Here is a 20,296-nt window from a genome sequence, read left to right on the forward strand (position 1 = left end):
GAACTATCCCATTTGTCTTTATTATTAAACACATATTCACAAATATCAAAACAGAGAAAACTCCAGAAAAAAATAATAGAATTTCCCCTGCATGAAATCAAGCAAAAGAACAAAAATGTAAAAATTACAATGTTACAGTGGTTGCTTCACCGCCTCAGGCGCTTCTCCTCCAGCTTCTGCATTTTTCCTTCAAAAAACCCTTGGATATCCTCGCTCGTTACAGTCTTGCCGGACTCGACAAATGGTCGCAGGAATGTGCGTAATTGATCGCGGAGCTTATTATATGCGATTGCACCCTCGATGGCTTGGATACGGTCCATACGCGACAGTTGATTCATACCAGCCTCAAGTAACGACACACCTTCAAAAAAAAGTAATCAAACTCAAAATCACATTATCTTTCTCATGAACGCCCTGGCTTACCCCTATCTTTGTCGAGTTCAGGCTCATAGGTCTGCTCCTCTCCGAGCAAAAACTCTATATTTTGCCGTTTATATAGAATCTTACACTAAATAGGGACAAAAATATATTAGCCCGAGCTTTAAATCACTGTTGAAAAGAACTACCTCATCACATTGGCAAAGTGTTGATCGCCAGCCTTCCTTTAAAAATAAATCTACCCTCCCGCTATCATCTGGATACTCGAATAAACCAATTAGTATTGCGTGTCAAACTCAAATGGTAATTCTAGGCATCCTACCATTCCCCAGCTGACATTTGTTCTGCAACTTTGCTTTCTTTATCGAGTAAGTCTCTTCCTCATTATTACAGCGCTTTCGTGAGCCCACCTCATCCACCAACTCGCTATTCGTATGCTTTTCGTTCTCCACAGATGCTTCTTCCTTTTTCACCCCATGAATATCACACTGTTCACCCTTTTCACTTGTGGCCTTCACCTCTCCATCGACATTAAATGAAATTCCTTCCAATTGATTTACCTTCCCACCCGGAAGAGACCGGCCCCGTATAAATCGACTATTATGGTATCTCCGGAGAAAAGGATGCTCTTCTGTACATGTGCGGCATATATAGTCGTCAAAATCGTCTGAGGGAGGCATCTAGCATAATTTCGGAAATAAATGGAAAGGCGAAAAAACTACCTATTAGTATAAATATATATACCTCGCCGATGCAACTGTCATGATACCAGTCCTCGCATACTATACACTTAAGATGGATACACTTTTATATACACCCGTGAGATTGGTCGACAAACATTCTGCAGTGGCTTACTTGATACATGCTAGATGTTTCACTTTCAGGATCATAGATAGTGTTGCACCAGCAAAATCTACCTTCGAAGTTATGTCCATATTTATTCTCCAAGTTGCTCTCTGCCCCCTCTTTTTTGTCCAAGGTACATGGGGTCTTGCATTGCAATCCACAGTCGCAGCGGAAATGCCGCTTGTGGAAGAGCTCGACTAAATCATGATCGCCGTGACATGCAATTGAACAGCTGTAGCAAAAACCGGCTGGTGAAGATGCACCAGGCGGTGTGCAAGTACGACAGACGTAAACTGACTGGCGAATATATCCGAGGGAGTATGTGCACTTTTCAAAGTCATAGGGTAACACTTCGGCCGCCTCCCGCTCTTGAGCAAGCTGGGACTCGATGAAGTCAACGAGCGTAACGACGGTGTCTTGAATTTGGTTTTCGTTCATGATTGCTCCGGATTGCTCCGCTCACACTTGGCCTCTTACAACAAAAAATGTAAACTTGAAATAAGAGGGATGCTCGCGTATCTTAATTATTTCTGAGAAAGCGAGGACGCGAAAAAAAATTGCTGTGTGACGTTGCCAGAGATAAAAAAGTAAGGTCGACTAGAATACTTCTGAGGATCTCCATTAAAACCCAACAACAATCCATCCCTTTAATCGTGAAAGAGAAGCACAAAGATGGTAATCCCTGCTGTTTATTATCTGTCTCGACTAACACTAATTTTTCCAATTCTCATGATTTAGTCAAATACTCTACGTCCATATCTCACAGCAGTAAGATCGACACTCACTGCCGCCATGTGCCTAGAGAATTTCTCTTCGCAGATTGCCGAGAGACACAATCGTCCTGAGGTGGAGGCACAGTATGTGATGCCATGATAATTTACTGACCCATTACCTCGTAATAACATGAAAAATGCTTCTGCGACAACCATAGAACAACTATAGAGGCCCTACTCAATCCTCTGGTCATCAGCCGTAATGAGAATGAAAAGGTGCTTATTGAACCGTCAATTAACTCGGTCCGTGTGAGCATTAAGATTAAGCAAGCGGATGAGATCGAGCATATATTATGTCATAAATTCATGCGGTTCCTAACGCAACGTGCCGAGAGTTTTGTGATCCTGCGGCGCAAGCCTATCGAGGTATGTCGCCGAGAAGAAGGCACCAGAAGTTCGAAAATGAAAACGATGAAAGCGCATTTACATTTATCTGATTCAATAGGGCTATGATATTTCGTTTCTCATCACCAATTTCCACACAGAGCAGATGTTCAAGCACAAGCTGGTCGATTTTATAATCCAGTTCATGGAAGAGGTTGACAAAGAGATTAGCGAGATGAAACTCAGTTTAAATGCAAGGGCACGCATTGTCGCCGAAAGCTACTTATCACAGGTAAGCTCAGCTGTCTATCGTTTTTGCAATCTCTTAACCCGCCTTTACTTATTTTCTGTCGCTTTTCTTGGCAATAGTTCGCCTAATATATGTTGTCTTGACGTGTTCCTTATTATTCCATCCCATACATTATCTTCTTTAGATGGTCTTTTCTCATCAAGGTCAAAAGAAATATCTCTCTCTATATATTTACATAACTGCGTGAAGAAAAAAGGCATACAATCAAGAATGAGGCAAAATTAATTGATATTCAGAATAGTGTTAAGTCTTTGATGCATTCTCAAGATGAATCCATGGATCCTCAACAAATGATTTCTTGTAATACACCATTACTTGCTCTCCATCCTGTTCATCAACTATAGAAAATGCAGTAGGAGAGAGCGATTCACCCTCTCGATTTCGTTTCTTCATAGAAAAGCATTCATTGTGAGAGTCGACTTTTATATATTAAAAATTCCCCATTAAATTTACCAGCGGATTAAAAGGTCTTCCCCCGCGTCCTCTACCACGATATCCCCCCCGGCTTCCAAAAGATCTTGTTTGTTGCCGCGGATTAGGCGCGATGTTCGATATTGAATTGGTGGAATGATCGTTCAAAGGGTTTTCCATATTTTACTCTTCAGTGGTTGGGGACGAGAATATAAAAAATCAAAAATTGCCTCTTCTGACTTAATATGTGAGTGTCCCAAGAGCTGAATCGATGTGTAAAGTTCGCGTCGAAATGAATTCATCCCATACATCGAATATGTACAAATACAAATGACCATCATATAAATATGAGAAAGGATTAGTCAAGGGACTTGAAAAAAATACATCTTTAATCAACAGCATGTTGTAGGATTTTGCCCTTGGCTTTATGGTAAGTTCACATAGTTTTGCGTGCTCTTACATTGTCTCAAAGACAAACAGAGCATATTTCGAGCCTAGCTTATTACGCGTTTGGTTAACATTATTTTAAATCGTGTCTCAAACATAAGGAAATTCAGCATCTGAAATCTCCAGCAATTGCAATTAATACTCTTTATTGAGTGTGTTAACATGTGTAGAGAATCTTTCCTTTTAACACTAGCAATATTCAAACCAGAATACTTGGATACCCGAGGTAATACCTACAATAGCAGAACAACCTTCGATTAATATTAAGATGCTCTCAGCAATATTGAAATAAAAAAAATGAATAATGGGTATGGATCAGATATAATCTACTATCTATTCCCAAACATAAATCTTCATATAAGCAATCGGTTGTCCCTATGCTTTTGATCATCATTCCAACCCAGATTAAGAGAATATTAGTGAAAGTACCAACCTCTAATTCTTTATAAATTGTCTGAAAACTCCAGATTGGATACTATAGCTATCTATTGCTGCACGTAATTTCGTTCATCAACTAATCCACCCTAGTGATGAAACTCGATACTAAATAAGTGAGTGAAAATAAGAAAGAGAAAGAAAAGAAAGAGAAGATAAGTTCAAAATAAAATGTCGAGCTCACTATTTAAGCTTGCGCTTTTGTTTACTGTGACTGCATGTTTAAATGCTTAGATATATTTGACTTGATATATTTGCCGCTTGGATCCTACTATATAGATCGACAAAATGTGTATGTGAAATAGGAGATCATTTAGCCTACAGAAAAGAGATCACTCACTTGAAAGCATGGTTAAATTAGAAACGGTTCTCCCCACGTGATATGGACCTAAGTCTCTACTGATAAAACCCACTCTATATCCATTCATTCTCGAAAATATATGTTATCCAATCCCAGTCCAAAGTCAATTACTTCCTTAGATTTTCCGCGCGTATCTCTATTTGTGTCTAGTGATGCATCATTTGGAGAAAAGAAACAACCGTCCATCTCTCTAATTGAAGTAGCTTTCATGCGGGACATCGTCTGCGCAAGATTCTGGACCCTTTCGATAAGATTTTCGTTGTTGAAAGATATATTTTGCCCAAGATGCAGGGGCTGTTGTTGATAGCGATAAGTGGAAACTGGTTGATTTGAGGCGGGATGCACTGACATTGGCTGTCGGGATTGAATCAAAGGAAGTTGGTTGGGAGTCAGTGAACGTATATCTACATCAATATCAAAATGATGAGTCTGTTCAAAGGGGGGTGAGAACAAATTAAAAATGGCCATGAATGATACTTGATTCCTTCAGCGATAAGCATGTTGCCGTCTTCTTCGAATGCTTCTGTAGAATGTTGTGTTGACTTATGGCATGTCTTGTAATATTCCCAAACGGGAGACGGCTCTCATGTTGTGGGGGTTGAGATGGGTACTCAAATGGAGGACAATGAATCGAACGCATAGAATGGGGGAAAAATGCAGTGGAGGGTTGTGACACAGTCCTATAATCCAGCTCAATCGGTGCAAGAAGTGCATCGCTACTGGAAACGGAAGCTTCTAAAACAGGCCGCGACATAATGTCGGTTGAACTAGAAACATTGGTTGGTGTCGATGACACGGCGGCGAGCTGGCGATCAATATCTGCAGGCCATTTTTGTCCCCTATCCCAATAGTCATTCCATAGAGACCCAAGCAAAGGCAAGCACCAAAAATGAAGGGTTAAATTCCTAATTGTATCGATAGAGCCCATTTTTAGATATAATATTATAAATAAATCTTACGATATGTTCAAGAGCAAGTTTTTCTGTTTCTCGGTGAATGCAGGGCATAGAATGCCGGTTCGAACCAATCGCTCCATAAGGGTCTCGTTTATCTGCCCGTAATCTCGACTAAGATGAAATTTCAGGTGCTCGATAGAAACTAAACAAATTGAAAAAAGGAGCGAGTTCAAATCCAGGGCAATGCAAAGTGAATTTAGAATTGGAGCTTACTCTTTAACATCTCGAATAGATGATCCCGTTGAAGAGTAGTAACAATATACACTTGATGCCACGGGTATTTGCTAACAACAGAAATAACGTTCTCAAATGGGCGCTCAACGCATTTTCTAGAAAAATGAATCTAATACCCAAAAAAAAAAATGGATTATCGATTAGGTGCTTATAAAAAATCTAGCATTTATCCAGGTTGAAATGACTCTAAAATTTCGACATATGACAAGCAGAGAGTTGATTTCCTCGCGTTTTATAAAAGCGGGGAAATAGAGCTCCCGACCTTCAGCATGATGATGGGATAAGGTTGCTTCAAGTTCTTTGGTAATAACTCCATTACATCCTATGAATTCGCCCGGCCAGCGAGGAAATATCATTCGCATTAATTCTTCCTGTGAACTCCTGGATACGGATACTAGTCTCCCTTTAAGCGGTTTGTTGTTACGGCTGAGTGCCCTGGCTGCATCCGCTTCAGTAGCAAACTCGACGAAGCATTCGTTCTTCGTCTTCCCAGTTGATCTGGATGAGTAGCACTATATGGTTACTATTGACTATATACAATGACTCGAACTATAGCAAGTTTCCTCACCGATCCATCAGTATCTATTGTGTAAGCAAGAGAGAACTTTGAGACTGGACTGGCATGGATGAAATAGGACCAAACGCTTACATGAATACTCTGAGCATGAAGATTCCTCGGGGCCAGTTTGCTCGGAGACACAAAATTCTGTATATCATTTTGCGACAAATCCCAAGGAATCTATTGAGAAAAAAAATTTCTTCAAGTAACCATGACACTCCAACATTGGTGTATGACTATGTTCACATTAACAATCCTCACTACAGGCCATTCGTTTGGGGGTGGAATTCGAATCAATGAGGTGCCAAAATTGGGCGGAGGACGCTCCTTCTCTCCTTGTTCGATGGAGGCTTGAATCATGGACTGTGTGATTAGACCATGTGCTAAGAGGTAACCACTTGTTTGGCCCAGTGGTCGAACACCCCCAGGGGCCGATTTTTGGCTTTTATCAGTCTCACTCTGCTCTGGCACCGGTTCAGCCGATCCAGTTCCTGATTGTTCGCACAAGTCAGTTGGAATAAATCTTTCCACCACCTATATTAGAAAAAGTGTGAGAGTAGACTCTCTCAGTTGATTATGAAAAAAAAACATAGATACCGTAGCACACAGTGGGCATTCATTTTTTGTTTTAAAAGGATCTTTCACGGTATTTGATCGGATTTTCCCGACACAGTCCGAGCAGAGCCTAACGATTTGTGCAGATACAATTTGAGGAATGGGGGGGGGGGAGAAAGATTCAGTTTACATTGGTTTACCTATGGCGACATGGGCTTAGTACTATTTTTGCGGGAAGATGTATGCACACATTACACATATCAGTTGGAGGCGACGAGAATTCCATTGTTTTGGTTTGCAATGAAAATGGGCTGAGCGGACGTGGATAGGTATCGGTTGAGATACCAGGAATATTCTCGCTGCCTTGACTAAGCTCATATACTTGCCCTTCATTAGCCTTGGGTGCCGTAACGCCAATGGGCAGGTGCGCTGCTCTCAATCTATATCTCGCTTCATTGAATGAAACACGATTTATTGCGTTGTGACCAGATGCGTCCTCTGTATAGCATGTAGCCGAAAACTTGGATATCCCCGTGGCGCTTCTATCACTAAAAACCGGAGTACGTGTACTAGGTTCGAAAGCCGAGCCCAGCCCCGTGGTGGGTTTGAAAATACCCGATGAATATTTTGCAGATGGTTCATTTGCCAGATTAGACCATTCCATCTGTATATCGGACATGATCCATGGAATAACTTTAGGATAAGACGACTATGTAACAGATCGGCCTAGATTCAACATACCTTGGGGTACTTGAAGGAGGCTCCAGCAGCATTTTCTTGCTGAGATATTACAGTATTCCTTTGAGATATGCAAGAGCGTGGCGATTGTTCCACGGCGGGAGTATGGATTCCCTGCATGCTCTGGAGAGGCGGCTCCGCGTTGAAAGGAGAAAACCGGCCCGAAATAAAACCGGGAGCTTTAGACGAAAAAGTTGTCCAATAGAGGTGAGGACCAGTGTATGCGCGAATGGAAGAATTGGTTAGAGTCCATTCTAGATTGAATCTCCCAACGAGCCCATTGCGCATATACGCATAGAAAGAAGGCATATATTCAACTCACGTAAACATCTGAGGGCTGGATTGTAGGTTATTGATTGGAGCTGGCTTACTTCAGTGCAATAAAGTGAAGCATCAGGAGCAGTACTGTGGCTTCTATGCTTTTGCGTTGTTTGCATGCTTTCCTCCATTTTCAAGCAAAGATCTAGCATAGAGACTTAGCATACATTGACCAAAACAACAGCTTCGACGTTACCCTTTAATCTCGGTAAGCTCTATCTTTATAGCTTCCAGTTGAAAATTTAAGCGAGTAAGAATAGTGATATGGCTCAATTGGCTGGCAACAGCTCAATGGTAGAGGTTCGAAAAAGCAAACCGTCCCCGTCCGAAAATTTATCTTCCAATTTAATATGCCTCGATCGATAGCTTCAGATTTCTGATAGCAAATAAAGAGTTTGAAATCGGTTGCCGATTTGAAAGTTCATGAACTTCTACACAGATCCGCGTGGATTCCTACCTAACTCTCGAAGGGTATTATAAGTGACCATCCAACATGAACTCTATCGACCCCTATCTCTCCACTCCCACCTCCCCGCCCCCTTCGTGTCATCGTCCCACTTTATCCGAGTGCTACTCCAAAGCCATGGTGGCCAAGCTTGACCATGTTTAAGGAGATTAAGCTATTCCTCTTGAGTCACGTAAAACAAAATCGGCAACTATATTATAGAATTCAGGATCCAAAGCTCTCGGAGAGAGAGGAGGACATGCCAATCAAAAGCTATATAAAATTACAAAAACAAAGAAAGCTACAACTAAGAGGAAAGAAGAGTTAAATATTTTAGATCAATAAGGAAATTAAAAGGAAATAACAGTGGAATGCTCGAAAATAACCTTTTCGATTTCTAGCCATAAACAGAATAAAACAGATCACTATATATGTTAGAAGGGGGGGGGGATAATTATTACAGAAAGAAAGAAAGAAAGGAGACAAGTAGGAAATTAAATATACTTTTCTTATAAATTATTCACCAAGGGGGAGGGGAGGGGCAAGCGTGTCATGGCACCCATTATGCCATAGTGAGCGGAGCCATTGGATGATTCATCGAGGAAGTGCATTGCATTTGCCATTCGCCGCGCTCCTCGCCATCCGAATGGTATGCTTGCGGGTGCATGTTGGGACGGCGCGACGGATGGAAGCCTTCGTCAAACTCTTGCGCGGGATAGGGCGGAGCAGCCAGGGGAGGGCGGTCCAGGGAAGGCGGCCCACCCTGCTTAGCACTCGCCGCCCAGGGCCGCTCCATGCTCTGGATGTTGAGCCCCAATGGCAAGCGAGTCCGGTGCTCCAGTGGCCGGTACTCGCCATTCTCGGGGGATGCGTTTCCCTCTCCATTGGCCATGTAGGAGGGGGGAACGGACGGGGCCTGGAATGCGGATGGGTAGGATGTTCCATAGGTTGGGTAGCCCATCTCTCCGGGCAATACCGCGGGCCGGGGGTATGGCGAGAAGTATCGGCCGTCGACGGAGAGCGGGACCATGGGGCTATAGCGCCCCTGGTTGTCCGAGTAGTGGCCGGGAGAGCGCCCCCGCACCACCAGCGGAGAGGACTGTGCCACCGCCACACAAATCTGCTGGCCATTGTCACAGTAGGCGTGCAGCTCGTTCAGGAGGATGTAGTATTGCTGAGCCGCGCGCCGTTTCCCGTTATTTGCGGTGGCGGTTTTGAACTGGATGCGCTCGAACGTCGCGATGTTGGGCTGAGTCCCAATGGTGGCGAGGTTGAGGTCTCCCCCGGCGCGGATTGGTTTGGGCATCGGGGTGGTCTGGGGGCCTTTGTCGCGCTTCGGCGTGTGCTGCACAAGCTCGATGCGCTTGTCGGAGTTGGAAACCCGCGCGCTAAGGCCAATTAAGAACTGGGTGACGGTGTAGTGCTGGCCGTCGACCTCGATCAAGCAGGGAGTCTCAGGCTCGGCCAGCGGATAGTTGACGCCCTGGACGGAGAGGGCGGAGCTCACCTGGAAGTAGTTGCGGCGGTAGCAGGTCCAGTCGTTGTCGGACAGGAAGAATCCCTTGTCGACCTTGGAGTGGATGCGCACCTTGTATCTATAATGGGGAGGGAGCAGAGGGTCAGCGCCAGGGCGCAGCATGCAGGGCGTGCGGAGCCGCACACTTACTCGTTCATTCGATCCATGCTGTAGAGCGGATAGTGCTGCTTTGTCTGGCAAAAGAATGGGGTTGCGTCCACCTGGAACCCAGGCATGTCAATGCGCCTTCTGCGCACAGCGGAGAAAGGCAGTGGGCTGCCGGGAATCGGCGATCTCGGGGCATACTCGTGCACGGGAGGGGTCATGGGTTGGGTGGGGCGCGGCGTGCTGGGCGAGCTTAAGGCGGACTGAACAAAGCTAAAATGCAGAGGGGGTCAGTGCTAAGCTGCAATGCCAATCGCCCAAGATCACGCTTACCCTCCTGCATAATAGTGCGGGCGCTCGGAGGGGGGCTCCAGGCCGGGCGTCATGGAAGATGAGTGATGTTCCGGGCTAGAGATGGGGCAAATCTCATCAGGGGGCAACTCGGGGAGTCGCGGAGGAGCGCAATGACTTACATGGGGGTTGGCAGCGAGCTCTGGCCGTGGCCGAGGCCGTAGGATGAGTAGAACTCGTCAGGATGATGGAATGGGCTCGGATGCGGGCGATCCCATTTATCGACTTGAGCATTCATTGCGGCCGGGATTGTGCTGGAGGAGGAGGAGGAGGAGGGGTCGGGGGAGTCGGAGGGGCAAGGACCAAGGCCAGTCGTGGGCGAGGGGGTTTGTGCGAGCGAGGAGACGGAGGGGAAAACAGGGGGAAAGCAGCTCCGGAAGCAAGGAGAGCGCACAAAGTATAAATAATAGCCCTCAAAAGAGAATTGCAAATTTGCGGGGAGAAAATATTTCAGAAGCTGGGCGATTGGGTGAGCTAGTTTGAAAAAACGCGCGCAAGTGGATTCGACGGCTGGTCCGTTTTTGGCACACGTGCACAATTAAGGTTTATCGTCGCAGGCTTCAAGCTCCTTCCACTCCCACGAGCGGTGAGAAGAAAAACAGAACACCAATCCGGCTATCCGAGCGGCTCGCGGCGGCAGAGGCCTCACACCCTCGACCCGCTCCACGGCTGCGCGCCCGAGGCTGCCAGGCCGCAAGGTTTGCTTGGATAATCCGGCAATCCCTGTTCTGGCCGTCGCCCCCCCTCCCCCTCGCCCAGTTCCACCCGATAGTCAATGGCCACAATCCGCTGACGTTGCCCAGCTCCGAACGATAAATTCCGAGAATCGATACGTTTATCCAGCAGGGTCTGATTTGATGTGAAAAGCTCCCTCATCCTTGTGCTCAGGCTATCTACGTCTGTACTCCTTTACTAAGGCGATAAGACGCGCGCACAAGTACCCTCTCGCACCACCATCCCCATTAGGCCCAGACGGCCGTATGAAAGCGTTCGACAAGTCGCCGCCGGCCGTCGCTCCAGGAAAAGCGCCGCGCACACCACGCCGCCGAATTCAAGTCCCAACGCCGCACTCTCTCCCTCGCCTCTCCCTCCCCAACAAAGTTCGGATATATAGGATGAGTAAGGGGCATTTTCTCTGAGAGATTGAATTCATCAATTTCCCTCAACCACGCTTTTGAGTGGGCGCGCCCAAGTGCCAAAGCTAAGCTAACCAAAAAAAAAAAGCTTGTAAAAGGGTCTATGGCGGTCCAAGCGTACAACGTGACATCTCAAAAAAGCACCATGTAGTTTAACAAAACAAACCGTTGACCTGCCAAGCTATATTTATTTCATCATACACATGATACTTCGAGTTAATAAACACATGGTGCGGCTTATGGACATACAATCAACAATATGGAGAATAATGAAAAAAGAAAAACAATGTGGGAGAGGCGGAAAAAACCTTATTGCGTCGACGTCATCGCCTCGCCAACTGATTCGGCCGAGGCGGCATTCAGACGCCGATTGGGTAAACGTATATGGAGCCGCTCAACCTCGCGCTCAAGCCTGTTCCAAACGCAGCAAAATCGGGTCGATATCACCCAAGTTTGACTTTCAATTTTATGGATATGGAAGCTTACCTTGCGGCACGATCCTTCGCATCCTTGGCCTCTCTCTCAGACCGCCTCTTGCTTAGCTGAAGCTCGCTCTCCAAGTTCTCCTAATGGTCCGCACAGAATCCGAAAAGATTAGCTATCCCCCTCGCCAAACTTCAAAGGATCAAACTCTAAAACACCCTACCAGCTCTTTCAGGTTGGCTCGCAACCGCTCGGCTTTCTCTCTAAGCCACGTCATCTCCTGCTCCTGTCGAGACACCTTCTTCTCTCGCTCCGACAGCTGGTGCTGAAGCTCTCGGATCTGCTGGCGGTAGGCTCTGGCGGCCTCATTTTTCTCTCGGGTGGCCTGCTCCAGTCGCGCTGTTACCTCCTCGACCCGCTTTTCCAGACGCTGCACCTGGCGCGCGGCGCTGCCACTCTGAATTCGGGCATCCTTTTCAATGATCCGAACGCTGAGCTCCTTCAGCTGACGCTCAAGGCTCGTCTATCGGGTCGTGTGATGCTAGGGTCAGTGCCAAGTAACAAACCAATCAATCCAAAATGCGGGGTCACCTTGGCGCGGAAAAGCTCGGCGCTCATTTCCTGTTCCTTCGCTACCTCGGCCAGGGCCTCGGACGCCACCTGCTCCGCCCTACGGGCTTTCTTTTCTTCTCGATGCACGGTCGCCTCCATCTCGTCAAGCTGCCGTTGTAAGCCGTCGAGCTTCAAGGTCAGCTCCGTAAGCTTCCCTTCCGCAACATATCGTGCTTCCACCGCATGCTTGTGTTCCGCTTCCAGCTCTTCGAGCTGCTTCTCAAGCAGTTGTCGCGATCGCTCGGCACCCGATAATCTCTCCTCGGCGGCTTCGAGCGCATGTCTAAGCTCTTTGGCTTCGTCGGAGAGTCGTGACATACGTTTTTCGATCTGTGACTGGTGTTCATGAGAGTTCTGGGCCGCCTCTGCGAGTTCAGCCAAGCGAGCCTCGTAGCGCTCTCGCTCTCGCTGCCAGGTGGCCTCCTTGTGCATTTCTTCCGCGAGACGCTCGTTCGCCTCGTCCAATTCTCCCATAAGCTGACGCTTCTGCTCGTTGAATCTTGAAGCGGCTAGCTTCTCGTTCTCAAGCTCACGCAACACCTCCGTAAGCTCCTCCTGGAGAGCAGTATCCAGCTCCTTACTAAAGTTGTGCTGTGCCTCCGCGAGATGCTTTCTCTCTGCCTCTAACTCCTCAGCCAATTGGCGCCGCTCGTGAGCCAGCTCTTCCATTTCAATCAAAGTTTCTTCTAAACGACCCTCCGCCAGCGCCGCACGCTCCCTCTCGGCACACGCGTCCTCCTCGGCAGCATTCCTATCGCCCAGCGCGTTCTTAAGCTCTTGCTCCAAGTCGGAGATTCGTGCTAGCAACTCCGCTCCCTGTCGATCGGCCTTTTGCCGCTCTAAATTCACTAACTCAAGCACCCTCGCCGAATCTTCGGTCTGAGAACGCCTAGCCTCGAGCTCTTCGGCCAACTCCCGAGCTCGTGCTTGCTCCGCATACACCAACTGCTGCATTTCCTCGACCATGGCCGCCAGCTTTTCAGCACGGCTCTGCTCCTTGGCACGCTCTGCATCCATGTCGCGTAAGCGTGCCTTGAGCTGAGCAGATTCGGCTTGGAGCGAACGATGGAACGTGCGCATCCGAGAAACTTCCTCCTCCCGCGCAGTGGATTCCTGCTCCAGTACACGATGGGCGGCCAATATCTGCTCCTTTTCCGCCTCTAGCTCTAGCACGCGCTCCTCCAACTCCTCAGCCCTGCCCCGAGATTGCAGCTCGAGCTCAAGCTGTTCGCGCACTTCGGCCTGCTGTATGACTTGTTCTTCTAGCTCCGCTATGCGAGCATTCGTGGCAGCCTTCAGCTCGGCCATTTCTCTTTCGCGCTGGTCGGCAACCGCTCGGAGATCCTCCACCTCGTCGGACAGGGATCGCGAGCCTTTACCCACTTTGTGGAAGCTGATCACCTCCGCCTGCTCCTCAAGCTCAGTTTCGAGCTGACGAATCCGTGCGTCGCGTTCCTCATTCTCCGAGCGCAACTTCTTCACCAACTCAAAGGTCTCCTCCAGCTCATGCTCAAGTTGTTGCGATTCTTGAGCCCTCTTTTGAAGATCACGGAGGCCGATTTTCGCATGGTGAAGCTCCTCCTCCAAAGCCAGCTTCTCCTTTTCGAGCCGGTGCACGGTGGCCTCCAGCTCAGCCCGCTCCGCCTCGACGCGCTTCAATCCAGCCTCGATTTGCTCACGCCGAGTATCGAGTTGACGCTGGCGTTGCTCCACGTCTCGAACGGCCGTGCGATGCAGTCGCTCTAACTCCGTGCACCTTGCTCGTAATCTCTCTCGTTCCGCAGTGACCATCTGCAAACGCTTCTCTATCTCTTGAGTGCGCTCATTCGCCTTCTCGACTTCTTTCGAATGTCCTGCCGCCACATTCTGGTGGCTCATGAGTTTATCCTCTATCGCGCGTCGCTCCGTACGCTCTTCTTCCAATTGCTCTCTTAGTTCGCGGGCCTCAATCTCCAATGCTTTCCGCTCTCGTTGAAGCTCATCGCTTAGTGCCTCCATCTGTTCTAACTCTGCGTTCACCTCACGTAACTCTTCGCGCAGTTCTACTTCACGCTCCTGAGTGCGCTTCAGAATTTCCTCCTTATCCACTGCTATATTGCGCTCACTAATGAGCTGTTCTTCCATCTCACGCTTCTCAGTTTCAATCTGTCGCTTCAGTTGTTCAAGCCGCACGCGTTCTTCCGCCTCTTCACGCAGTCGCTCCTCAAGCTTCTCCACAGTACTCTCCATCTTGCGCATCTCTTCATCCATCTGAGTCACATTGAGTAGGGGCTTCACCTTAGAATAGAGTTTCCACCACGGCCACTCGCGTAGTCGAACGTAGATTCTCGCATTGCGTTGAATTATCGTAATGGCCTGCAGCTGGTTGAGGCGACGACGCAGGCGTTTGCGAGCAAGAAATCCGCGGCATATTGCTTGACAAGCCGTAAATACTTTAGAAAGTGTCTGATCACGTACTTCTTCCAGCTCAGCAAGCTACGTATTGTATATAAATATAACTTCAAAACATCGCCTAAATCCAACTGCAGATAAATGACTCTTACCACTCCAGCTTTAAAGAACACTTTGCTTGTTCCAAGACGAAACTGGGTTGGCTCAAGCTGCATTGCCTCCAACAACCGCTGCGCCGCCGTGCGACCATCCATGAATCCCCGTGGGATGACCCCTGGGCATAAAATTTCATATCGTTGTCTAAACTCTGCAAACGGTAGACGATTCGGAAAGCCGGAGCGGCAGATCCGAATCCCCTCGAGTACACCGTTGCAGCGTAATTGATCAAGCACAAGTGGAACGTCCACCTTGCCGGGCTTTTTCTCTGCATTCGGAAGGATGCAGCGCACGAAGTGGGGGGAGGTGGAATAGAGCTGTTTCATGAGAGAGTTCAGCTGTTCCTTATGACGCTGAGCAACCGTGCGGAACAATCCCTTCTTGGTTGTATGCGTTTTATTTCCAGAGGTCACGATAGAGTTCTCCCCATCATCACAGGAGTAGTCATCAAAGAGACGGGCAATATAGCGCTCAGATGAGTGCGCAAGCAAACGCGTGAGACATTCGTTCAGCGGATCCTTGTTCTTATCGAGCCAACCCGTTGTACGATATTCAACGCGTCCTGCATAGTGCTGCAGAATGAAACCTTCTTGAAAGCGGAGCGGTTCAAATTTGGTCGATTTCTCTCGCCAAAGCCCATTTAATTTGTCAATAAAAGTCTTATCGGTCGCTTTAGGCATCACGCATTCTTCGTCAAGACAAGAGAGAATACCGACAGGCTAATCGTAAAAATAATAAGAAACGGAAGAATATTGCAACAACCATTCTGGACATACGTTTGCTTTGTCGATCAGATCGATAGTCGGCTGCAAATCGAGCCCATAGTCAACCCATTGCCAATCGATGTTTTCGCGCTTATACTCCTCTTGTTCGAGGATAAACATATGATGGTTGAAGAATTGTTGAAGACGTTCGTTTGTATAGTTAATACACAACTGCTCGAAACTATTGAGCTCGAAGATCTCAAACCCAGCAATGTCAAGAACACCTATGAACGTGCTCTTATGGCCTGGACGATCGAGTGCTTTATTGATTCGCTCAACGAGCGTCCGAAACATACGTTCATAAAGCGCTTTTGCAAGCGCCTGCAATGAGTAAATAACCTGCTCCTTAGTCCGTGATTGGGTTACCCAGTCACGACCGGCTTTAATGCGGGGTCTGAGCATCGCTTTTGTGAATTCGTTCAGCGGGATACCTAGTAGGTGACATGCACGCTCTGCAACCGATGTATCAGGAAGTTGAGCTTGGTCGCTTCGGTCGGAGGTAAGTGCAATATTCCCCAAATGCAAGATAGCAGCTATTACGCGGAAGAGATCGACTTGCTCTTCTCTTGATATTCCCATTATATCCAGAGATTCCTAAAAACGGAAGAAGTGTTAGCAAATGGGTTGTAATGCGCTCGTGAAAAATCAATATACCCTTAAGAGCTTGAACTCAGAAATATCGTCTACTCCATCAATATATTTGTTAGAGTTTTTGGTATATGCATAATAGTCTAAAGAGCCATCAAGAAGCAGTGTACCTATAATGATTATGAAGAAGAATTATTAGTACTATTGCTTGAAACACCAAGGCTGTCGAATACAAACGCCGCAAGTCCTCCTCTGCTCCATTGATGAGCTGATAAAAGATATGATAATTGCGCTCCTTCGGATGTTGATAGGTGACTCGAGATTTTTCTAACAAGTACCATTCGATGTTCGCCCCGGCAATCTGACCAGCAGGGTTGAATTCGAGACGAATGAATTTACCCTACCACAATTGATGTATTGATGAGTTAATGCTAACTTTCATAATCCATCTGCTCGCTTACAAATCGCGAAGAATTATTATTCCTTATAGTTTGCGCATTTCCAAATGCTTCTAATATTGGATTTGCCTAATTAATAATTTATATGTGTGTGTTAGAACACCACGTAAATTCTTCAAGTTGAGGACAAAAAAAACAAATACTTGAAGGATTTGCTGTTCGAGTTCGCCTAATTGTCGTAACTTTGATTTATCGCTGGCGACTCCGGCAAGATATTGAATAACTTTTTTAGTGTTTTCTGTCTTGCCCGCACCGGATTCACCGCTAATTTAATGTTAATGATAATTAGAGATTATATAAATTAAGGAATCACACAAGAAACTAACGTGATGAGTATGGACTGGTTTTCTTTATCCTGTAACATGTCGCGAAAGGCGATATCGGAAGTTGCAAATATATGTGGTGGCATTTCGCCACGTCGCTGGTTTTTATATTTACGAACAACCTGCTCAGCATAGATAGGCAATTTTCTGTACGGGTTCACAGCAACCAAGAATAAGCCGGAGTATGTCTATTTAACAAGTAGTTTAATTTAAGATATGCAAAGGAGTACGCGTAACCTCTTACATATATGAGATCAGAAAGGTATCGAAGTCTTAGATTGTGAATTACGGACGCCTCATTGAGGTATGTTAAGCTTGCCATATCATCAACTTTGTCAAATTTCGGCGGATTCATTTTCTCGGTCTCATCGATATGCGCGGTTATAATCTACATTGAGAAAAAACGCGTAAAAAATTAATAAGAAATTAGCATATCTTTCACTTCCTAGAACATGTTAAAATTTATATTACCCTTCCATCCGCTAACTGCACCTGAACATGATTTTCCCCCTCCTCCTTTACTATACTTCCCTCAACATATCCTTGCGATTTATCACGCACCCAAACACGCTTCTTTTCGTTAAAAGCTGCATGAGCTACTGCGTCCATCACGCCCAAATTGCCATTCCGTAGAAACACTTCTGATTCACCAGAAAACCCAAATGAGTTTCGTTGCGTGATACGTGTAGGCTTATCGGAGTTTGCGTTTGAATAAGCAAGTGTATGTCGCCGAGGCTTCATGACATCCATTACAATATAACTTAACGCTTAATCCGACTACTGACTGGCAAAAGATGAAACCTTAGAAAACTGATATGAGCTTGATATAATTCTCTCAAAATAAGATAAAAAAGATAGGAAAAAAAATTAAGAAATAAGTGGAAGAAAGAAAACAACAGAGCGCGTCTTAACGCGTCAAGTGATGCTGGATTCCATTTATGAATGGCTTGTGCATTAATCTCAAAGATGTATTGGAGTTATGAACCTGAATTCATAAGCCACGAAATTAGACGCGATGTAAAAATCAGAGATCTCCTAGTAGTTCATTTCGAAGGAGTATGAAAATTCAGCATACACTACTAATGATGACGATCTCGGGGTTAACAGTAAATATTTTAATACTGTGGGTTGCAATTCAAAAGAAACGCATTCGAAATATGGCATTTATATCTATTATATTGTATACATGCATATGTATGTTGTTTGATGGTTTAGTCTCTCGCAGAATAAGAGTTTTTATGCGCTTTATTTTACTATTTTATTCCAAGGGTAATTTAGGAAAATGAAGTAGTATCTACTTAACTGAGATTATTTGCTCTCAGGTAGTTTTAGCAACTATTTTGTTTAAATAAATAAAAGAGAAGCCCAAGTAAATTTACTGGCGATTTTTTTAGACAATTTTAATTCATTCGCCTAGATGGCATTCTAGGTTACTGATGAAAAATAACAAATAACTTATACCCGTCGTCATTATTTATGTTTAAAAATGCGCTCTCCTTCCATTCTTCATTTGGTCTTTTAGTCCATTTCCTAATACCAGCTGCCGTACAAATGAAATAATAATATAAATATAAAGCTTCTCCTCACGATAACTAAAAGCAACTTATATATAATGGGATTATACAGTTTGGCCGCCGTAATTTATTGCAAACTTATATTTTTCACACATGATAGAAGGTTCAGTGTTTTAAGAATTAATAGGAGCCACACAGTCGCCTCATGAGGCTGGTTTGTGATAATCGATAAACCCGATTCCATCAAAGAGCTTGGAATCTTCGTTAGATTGAGCTTTGTATGCCCACGCGATGCAGTAGTGCCTGGCAAGAAGGCGCCACTCCTCAAATTCATCCAACATCTCGAGTCTCGAAATCCTATTTAGAGCGAGTGGAACGCGTGATTAGCAAGTAGATTAATGCATGAGGCAAACTCTAAGAATTCTCACCTGGTTAGCTCCACTGGATCGATGTGCCTGTCATGAATTTTCTCAATATCAACAGAATCGGCATATGTCCAACCTCGTTTCAGGTATCTGTCTCGTTGGCATTCCAAAGTAGGATATGCGTGTATCCCTTTCAAGGTAAGTCCCCTTTGCTATTAAAATCAAGAAATAAAAAGGTCAACCTCATCAAACAAAATTTTCAGTGAAATGCACTTACTTTCAAATTCTGTATCATGACCGATCCAAAAGCATCGTTTGGAAGAATTTGCTCATATACTACAAACATTGAAGTTGCCATGTTATTTCCTACCCATTCAACAATCCTATCAGAATCGTGAGGGTCCAGGTATATAAGTACGCACTCAGACAGAAAAAGAGTCGGGAGCCTAAGAGCCAATCCATCAATCAAGTTCATGAAAATAATTCATCTATCAGATCGACATTTACTTCAAATCCAGTCCAGCTTGGACTAAACTTGGTACAACTTTACTCTCCCAATGCCTTAAATCACCAGGTATAATATGAAAATCAGCAGTGTGAAGTTCGGTACCCCCTGATTCTAATTAGAGTAAAAGGTTTAAGTGAAAAATCGCAGAAACCTGTATCCATTGATATACACACCTACTCTGATATCCTCCCCCAATATTCTACATAGCTCTTGGTTTCGGCGCAATATTGCAATTTTATTAGCTGTTATCTCAGGGTAATCAATCTCAAAGTAATTGTTTGGCGTCAACAATGATTGCGCCTGGAGAAGCAATAAACAAATGAGTGTCAAAGCTCAGTATTTCAAATATAACACCTACTTTGTAGCAGAAGAATCTTGTATCTGAACCAGCTCCGAGAGAAACTACTTGTTTCTTTATATTGCTATTCCCGGCAGCTAAAAATTGCTGTATGAGTCGATCGAGGACAGTCGTGCGAATAAAGGTACCTAGATTACACAATTAGAGGATATCTCCACTGCATAGCAGAAAACGTACCTCGATTTATGATGGGCGGTCTGCGAACTGGGCGTTTTACAAAATACTGTACAAACGGATCATTTAAGTATCCTATATTAGCGGCCGAGCTAAATTATAAATGGTAGAATAAATGGAAACAATCAAATGAAAAAAAAAAAAAATCAAATTTTACAGCCTGCCAATTACAGCATCATCATTTGTACGCCTCACAGCATCATCACTGGCTGAATTGAGCTCGCCTGGACGTGGAAACATTGCGCGACATTAATCTACCGTTAAACTTCTACTTTGTAAGTGCAATATAAATTAAGGCCGGTGGCGCACTATTATTTAGCAGTCGCGAAAATTGGTTTAGAAACTAGTTAAAAATTAATAAACCAAAAAGGAGAAAAATAAACAATTAATATTTAAATGCGACGCGATATAGGGCTCGTAGATGGAGCAGAAATTTCAAGGTCTTCCACCTAATCCAATTTAGT

General features: G+C 45.3%; 7 protein-coding genes across 7 annotated transcripts; 1 reads left to right on the top strand and 6 right to left on the bottom strand.

Moving 5' to 3' along the window:
• Positions 1–146: 146 nt before the first annotated feature.
• Positions 147–1,662, bottom strand: VTP21DRAFT_11042 (uncharacterized protein; the record flags this gene model as incomplete). Its single annotated transcript, XM_069390445.1, has 6 exons — positions 147–361; positions 424–508; positions 567–634; positions 701–1,058; positions 1,123–1,167; positions 1,234–1,662. 6 exons carry the CDS (start codon positions 1,660–1,662, stop codon positions 147–149), a joined length of 1,200 nt encoding a protein of 399 aa, XP_069252592.1.
• Positions 1,663–1,896: 234 nt separating this feature from the next.
• VTP21DRAFT_11043 (uncharacterized protein) lies at positions 1,897–2,699 on the top strand (the record flags this gene model as incomplete). The annotated part of the gene is made up of 5 exons (XM_069390446.1): positions 1,897–1,899; positions 1,963–2,081; positions 2,156–2,363; positions 2,443–2,613; positions 2,691–2,699. The coding sequence occupies 5 exons, from the start codon at positions 1,897–1,899 to the stop codon at positions 2,697–2,699; spliced, it is 510 nt and encodes a 169-aa protein (XP_069252593.1).
• A 175-nt stretch (positions 2,700–2,874) lies between these two features.
• On the bottom strand, positions 2,875–3,222 carry VTP21DRAFT_11044 (uncharacterized protein; the record flags this gene model as incomplete). Its single annotated transcript, XM_069390447.1, has 2 exons — positions 2,875–3,018; positions 3,085–3,222. The coding sequence occupies 2 exons, from the start codon at positions 3,220–3,222 to the stop codon at positions 2,875–2,877; spliced, it is 282 nt and encodes a 93-aa protein (XP_069252594.1).
• Positions 3,223–4,348: 1,126 nt separating this feature from the next.
• Positions 4,349–7,636, bottom strand: VTP21DRAFT_11045 (uncharacterized protein; the record flags this gene model as incomplete). Its single annotated transcript, XM_069390448.1, has 11 exons — positions 4,349–4,689; positions 4,763–5,124; positions 5,245–5,383; positions 5,455–5,584; positions 5,661–5,973; positions 6,044–6,057; positions 6,125–6,214; positions 6,281–6,568; positions 6,632–6,719; positions 6,790–7,253; positions 7,331–7,636. The coding sequence occupies 11 exons, from the start codon at positions 7,634–7,636 to the stop codon at positions 4,349–4,351; spliced, it is 2,535 nt and encodes an 844-aa protein (XP_069252595.1).
• Positions 7,637–8,652: 1,016 nt separating this feature from the next.
• On the bottom strand, positions 8,653–10,300 carry VTP21DRAFT_11046 (uncharacterized protein; the record flags this gene model as incomplete). The annotated part of the gene is made up of 4 exons (XM_069390449.1): positions 8,653–9,685; positions 9,757–9,984; positions 10,045–10,119; positions 10,185–10,300. The coding sequence occupies 4 exons, from the start codon at positions 10,298–10,300 to the stop codon at positions 8,653–8,655; spliced, it is 1,452 nt and encodes a 483-aa protein (XP_069252596.1).
• A 1,207-nt stretch (positions 10,301–11,507) lies between these two features.
• On the bottom strand, positions 11,508–17,663 carry VTP21DRAFT_11047 (uncharacterized protein; the record flags this gene model as incomplete). Its single annotated transcript, XM_069390450.1, has 13 exons — positions 11,508–11,610; positions 11,685–11,764; positions 11,845–12,144; positions 12,213–14,708; positions 14,777–15,499; positions 15,557–16,138; positions 16,199–16,302; positions 16,370–16,532; positions 16,594–16,659; positions 16,734–16,854; positions 16,917–17,101; positions 17,158–17,301; positions 17,385–17,663. The coding sequence occupies 13 exons, from the start codon at positions 17,661–17,663 to the stop codon at positions 11,508–11,510; spliced, it is 5,346 nt and encodes a 1,781-aa protein (XP_069252597.1).
• A 967-nt stretch (positions 17,664–18,630) lies between these two features.
• Positions 18,631–20,072, bottom strand: VTP21DRAFT_11048 (uncharacterized protein; the record flags this gene model as incomplete). Its single annotated transcript, XM_069390451.1, has 8 exons — positions 18,631–18,784; positions 18,856–19,004; positions 19,070–19,238; positions 19,300–19,411; positions 19,474–19,600; positions 19,659–19,786; positions 19,836–19,924; positions 19,990–20,072. The coding sequence occupies 8 exons, from the start codon at positions 20,070–20,072 to the stop codon at positions 18,631–18,633; spliced, it is 1,011 nt and encodes a 336-aa protein (XP_069252598.1).
• Positions 20,073–20,296: the final 224 nt, after the last annotated feature.

This window comes from Calcarisporiella thermophila (genome assembly GCF_041956535.1).
Source record: "Calcarisporiella thermophila strain CBS 279.70 unplaced genomic scaffold VTP21scaffold_8, whole genome shotgun sequence".
NCBI classification, from domain to species: Eukaryota; Fungi; Calcarisporiellomycota; class Calcarisporiellomycetes; order Calcarisporiellales; family Calcarisporiellaceae; genus Calcarisporiella; species Calcarisporiella thermophila.